General features: G+C 35.3%; 1 protein-coding gene across 8 annotated transcripts in view; it reads right to left on the bottom strand.

The window, feature by feature from the left end:
- Nucleotides 1-675: 675 nt before the first annotated feature.
- The window catches only part of Agfg1 (ArfGAP with FG repeats 1), a 52621-nt gene continuing 47296 nt past the window's right edge, over nucleotides 676-6000 (bottom strand). For 6 of the 8 annotated variants that reach the window (XM_090354943.1, XM_090354949.1, XM_090354944.1 and 3 more), the window contains 3 exons: nucleotides 4222-4380; nucleotides 2920-3011; nucleotides 676-2424 (listed from right to left, as the gene is read on the bottom strand). In XM_090354943.1, coding sequence (XP_090211069.1) covers nucleotides 2365-2424; nucleotides 2920-3011; nucleotides 4222-4380 — 311 coding nt within the window. In that variant the 3' untranslated portion in view covers nucleotides 676-2364. The remainder of the gene's footprint in view (nucleotides 2425-2919; nucleotides 3012-4221; nucleotides 4381-6000) is intronic. The other 2 variants (XM_090354945.1, XM_090354948.1) reach the window with 1 other exon arrangement.

Raw genomic sequence — 6000 nt, 5'->3', positions numbered from 1 at the left:
TCAACATAACGATGGTTTATGTAAAACTAGAAGCCATCCTGAATATAAACAGTCTACAGGACGCTCACTAAAAAATAATAATGAACAGCACAGATCCTGAGAAAACCTATCTTAAAGGTGATCTCTTCTGAATCCAAACATCTTGACTTCACAATTACTGAGTCAATAAAGTTCCCATTTAATTACAAATTGTAAAATTTACCAGAAAAAAAATAAGTCTTTAAAATTATTTGAATATCAACTGTTTAATTCACTTATTGTATGGAAAAACCTGGTAAGATAGTTGGGCAATGACTTTCAATTATATAACTTTGTACATATGAATTGACTTGGACCCAATACAATTTAAAACAGAAATTAAAAAAAAGAAACAATTCTTAAGATTCCCCCCCCCCCATGAAAAAAAAAGGGCTTCAGGAGTCTCCCAAAACACAGAAGTATTTCAAAACTACACCAACATACACCGAGACCTGTGCAGCAATGATTTAATTCTAGGATTCATACTGCTCAGAAAAGGAGTGGAGAACTTCAAAGTATCTTGTTTTGTTTACCAGAACAGTTCCGATAAATCAAACTTTCAATGGTTTAACAAGTCCAAAACTACACAGGTTGCAAAAACTACAACTCAGGTAGTTAGCACTGCAGAGGCTGTCAACATGAATAACATGAACAAACTGAGAACCACCTCTTTTAATACTAAAGCTTTTAAAAACTTCTAATCCCCTTACAATTTTTCATACATGTATTATTACATATTTGTGTATGAAATTTCATCTTTTCTGGATGACATAGTCATCAAAATAGGCAATTACCAGATGACAGAATATAGTACAGTTCTGTAGGATGGGCTGTGTCCATGTGTCTTGGATAGTGTGTGTCTTCATAGTCGTTCAGTCTCCTTTTTTAAATTAAGCTATCACTTCTCAACTACTAACAGGCTACAGAATAGGAAATCAAACCATCAAAATTGTAAGTTTCACATAAGAAGAATGCATAAGCTCTAACATATACTTTATGAGTTATATGTGTTGCTCAGAGGCATTAAAAAAATATTCCAAGTTTCTTAGTTGTGTCCCATTTTGATGAGACTGCCAGATTATCTCTGGTTGAATGAGGCATTATGATATATAAATAGTTAAACAAGTTCACTAGAATATTAACAAAAAATATAACTAAACTTAGTATCGCTACCTTTTTAAACAAAGTATTTTATAACTTTAAGGTAACATTGAGTTCCAGTTTCTTTCCCCCAAACAACAAACATAAACAATATCCTACAGGTAATATCAGTTTGTCCAGAAGGTGAGGGAGGGAGAGAAAACAACTCAGGTGCAATCATGTCACAGTTAATGTATGTCTGCTTTCAATACATTCAGAGACAATTAAAATTAAAAAATCAATAGTTAAAATAGGCCTTTTGCAGTCTGAGAGTTCAAGATCTTAAAAAAATTCGTAAATACATACATGCAAATTCTTCATATATACAAATTTCACAAATTTAAGGATTGCAAAGAAATTAGAAGTATTAATGGTGAATCTGACAAGCTACATTTAAATGCTTTACCACTGACACATTCCTGAACAGAGCAGTCCTCGTAGTTTCCATACTTTCTCTACATGGCCTTTTTATAAAAACTTATTCACTGGAAGTCTTTAAGAATTCAGGATGTTCTCAATTCACTACTCAGACTTAAGGCCACTTTGGTAAAGGCATTGCAGCAAGAACACAGAAACAATAGCATATTTTCTAATATTTATTTTTTCACCTGCAAACTGTAGCAAAACATGATCAGTTTTATTATGCAGACAGGTATCTCTCTACATTTTTAAAGAATTTAGGCATGTATAAATAGAAGAGCTCTTTAGAAAGGAAAAATTCAAGAATGAATAAAACCTTCCAATATTGACTTAACTTTCCAGTAGCAATGGTTAAAATGATTTTAGGTCACTCATCCCAAGATATATGACAGCACCTTAAAAAGTGGCTGATCTATTTCCCCAGTAACATTTCTCACATAACAATGTGTTAAAGTTACAAATACTGATATGCACAAATAGCTAATTTCTAAGAAAAATATGTACAGTACTGCAGCATAATGAACGTGGTATCTGCAATAACTTAGTATTAGCCAATTTTGAATACACATGATACCGCTACCTTCTCTGCCAATTCACAGGTTAAAAGTTGTTACTGGAGCCCTCTGTTTTGCACATATTACCTGGTGTTTAATACATAATGCAGGTTTTTAAAAGACTTCTCTTGTATTTAAAGCTAAGATCAGTGAAACAAGACAACAGTGCAAGAGGCGGAGAGATGTAATGTGACCACATAAAAGTTCGTTCCAGTAAAGTGTCTATATAAGGCTATAAGAAAGGATTGGTTGATGAGCTTCCTGTTGGAAATTGTCCTGTTGGTGCACCAGTCTATAGAAAACATAAGACAAAATAGACATAAGTGTGGTGCATGCAAAGAATGAAAACATTAAACTATAGTCTTATTTAATCTTTAGCTACCAATTATTTTATTCTGTTACTATCACTACCCAGTAAGACTAGTATCAGGTGTCAAACGAGTGTACTATGTCCTTCAAATACACTATTTCATCTATGTTCATGTAATAGATCCTAAGAAGAAACTTGGCATATGAAAAGAAGGACTTATAATTCAAACAAAATTTCTGCTCTAAGAGCCCCTTTTTATATTGGGTCATTAAATCCTATGACAGTTATTTTGACAGAAAGCATGCTCCATTCTATGAAATACTTAGTGCTTGGATATACAACTAAATTTTTTTAGCAGTCAGATCAGGAGCATGCATAACTGGCTGTCTCAATTTACATCATCTTACAAGTTCAACTCCAGGTAAAGACAAACCAATTCATCGTATCAAGTCCCCCATAATACTCAATTTCACTTACCATAAAAGGATTACTAGATACTCCAGCAGCTGCAACTTGACCGAAAGAGGTTACCACTGGTTTTGTTTGTCCAAATGCTGCAAAACCTGCACCTTATGAAAACAGAAGCATCAATGATAACTCATGCTGCTTTGAAGAGGCAATCTGATGGTTATAAGGTCTGAAGATAAGTTTCAGAGAAATTCATCCCAGAGGGGTAAAAAATGTCAAGGTCATACTTTCAGATTTCATCTTTCTAGTAAGTGAGATCAGAACCTCAGAAAAAACTTCTTATATTTTTAAAGAGCTCTCAGAGATCTTCACAGATGGATAACTAGAACTTGTCCCAGTGCAAACCATGGACATAAGCTTGTGACTACTTCGGAGGGGTTGTGTGGACAAGGTAATGGTTTCTATGTGATAATAAATTTTTATTTATGGCTCTTCCATGCACCATACCTCCAAGTTTTATTTAATTGCTGACTTCAAATAAGAAAACATGTGCCGGGTGCCAGTGGCTCACACCTGTAATCCTAGCTACTCAGGAGGCTGAGATCTGAGGATCCTGGTTCAGAGCCAGCCTACGTAGGAAAGTCTGTGAGATTTTTATCTCCAATAAACTACTCAGAAAAGGTCAGAAGTGGTTCTGTAGCTCAAGTGGTAGTGCGCTACCCTTCAGCACAGAGAAGGTCAGAGACACAGCCCAGGCCCAGTTCAAGTCCCAGGGAGGGAGGGAGGGAGGGAAGGAAGGGAGGGAGGGAGGGAGGGAGGGGGAGGACAGGGGGGAGGAGGGGGAGAAAGAGGAGGAGGGAGAGGAGGGGGAGGAGGGGGGGGAGGAGGAGGAGGAGGAGGGGGTAGAGGAGGAGAAAACATGCAATTTAAGGATAATCTTGAAATTTAAGAATTTCACACTTCAGCAAATGAGAGAAATGACTTGAAAGAAATGGTTGCATCTACCTGGTTCTTCTAAAAACATACTTCTGTATAGTTTACTGAGAAAACTAACCTAATTTTCTCTCTCTCTCTCAGACACACAGACACACACACATGCGTGCATGCGCGCACGTGCATGTCAAAAAAACACACTAACAATTTTTTGACTTGGAGAAAACCACCAAACTAATATTCTCGGCCTAATAAATTAAGGAGCCTTGTGAGAACATGTAAGAACTTATAAGAACTTAGAAAACCACAATTTTCTGAGACCTTTTATGTAGTATACATTCTGTACATTAATTGTAAGCATCCCTTAAGATTTTTTTGTCGTCATTTACATGCTTATATGTAAAGTCTATCACAGTAGTAGGTGTTGTTAGATCTTACCATTAGGCTGTTGAGAAAAAGCAGTCTGCTGAGTAAAAGCCGCTTGGGCTGGGAAGGCAGGCTGCTGGAAACTGCCGCTAAAGCTGGTAGGAAGACTATAGGGAGCAGGAGTGCCAAACCCTGCAGGCATGCTCATGGACGCAGTGCCAAAGGTTGCCGCTGATAGAAAAGAAGGGGGATGAGTGACATACAAAAAGGTACAGCTTGCTGCTTCTACTCAACATTATAGAATAGACATTACTTACTTTGAAATGTATTAGAATGTACATTAATGGTATTTGAAATTTCAAAATGCCACCGTTACTAGTGATAAACTTTAGATGTAGTTTAACATGACCTAAGATAGTCTGTTTCTCCTGTGACCAGAATAAAGATGTCATTTGAAATCTCAAGAAATTTCTCAAGAGTAATTAATATATATATATATATATATAGTTGAACAGTTGTCAGCTTTTCAAAGGGCATTACATATACAATGTAAGCAGTGCAATGCATAGGTACAGTACTATATATCTATGCTTTGATGTTTGTTTTGCTATATGTAATAATAAAAATTTCTCTTGCTGAAGTTGTTTGCTATAAGGTAAAATATGTATTCCTTGAAAAATAATAAAACTCCTGAAAAATATTTACTAAGAATAATGGGATTCACAGGACAAATAGGTTAATGGCAGATTATTCAAACCTATATAATTCATATAATTCCAGCTAAATAATTCTATTAAAAGCACTAATACAACTGAAATGATACTTTAAGTTGCTAGTAAACCAGCCTTCAAAAAAGTATATGAATTCCAACCCTGAAAGATAAATTAAACAACAGCAACAACAACAAAAAAGACAGCTTAGAAGACTATGGAAAGTTGAAAGTACTAGGCCTCAGAAATTAATACAAGAGGTTCAAAGATTGGAAAAGAAACATGATACATATTTGTAAAAGAGTGGAGGGTAAATAGGTGTGTTGTATTCAATATTACATTACTTTCTTTTGGTTTGCCACATTTAGTACTAGCATGTTGAAAGAGAGCCACCAATACTTAGGTACGGGCTACTCATATGTGGCCTAGGTTTTCCTACGTCTTCATTATCATTTATGAACTTATTTGTACTACAGAAACATACACTAGCAGAACAGTGTGTTACTTTACCAACAGGTAAACACTTCTTTCAGCTCTATGCTCTACTTCAGGTATTAAAGTAAGAGAAAAACTTTTAAATAGACTGCTAGTAATTATGTAATAACACTGTTAATTAACATGATGCTATGGAAAGTATAAAAATGTGCTCAATTTCCTGATCTTAAAAACCTACCAACTTCATTCTGTACTAAAGGCACAAGAACTAAATACTAAGGTTAGGCAATAAAAAATGTCCCGCAAAAAACATGTTCCTTTAAGAAACTAAAAGTAAATTATAGATGCCGTCCAAAGTAGTTTCTCATAGTGCTAATGTTCACAATAATACAATTTTGGTCTAAGAATCTAATGAGACTATCAAACTTAAATACTGATGAGTGGGAAAAACAGGCCACTGAGAAGCAGGTGAGCTAAAGGAATAAATAAGCAAATGGCAAAGGCACGGGAGGGTTTTATAACAGACAATAATGCACTGACATAACTTTGACAAATCACTGTTCAAAAAGCACTAAAAGAGCAAAACTTGAAAATACAGTTAGGCAAAACCAAACTCTGTGAAATGTGATAAAATGGTTTGGTAGCTCAGAAGGGTATCAGAGTACTATGAATTCAAACGGAAGAAAAGGAATCAAAACAGCTATTG

Source organism: Megascapheus bottae, chromosome 21, assembly GCF_031878675.1.
Source record: "Megascapheus bottae isolate mThoBot1 chromosome 21, mThoBot2.hap1, whole genome shotgun sequence".
Classification (NCBI taxonomy): Eukaryota; Metazoa; Chordata; class Mammalia; order Rodentia; family Geomyidae; genus Megascapheus; species Megascapheus bottae.
This window is presented reverse-complemented; position numbering and strand designations above follow the sequence as displayed.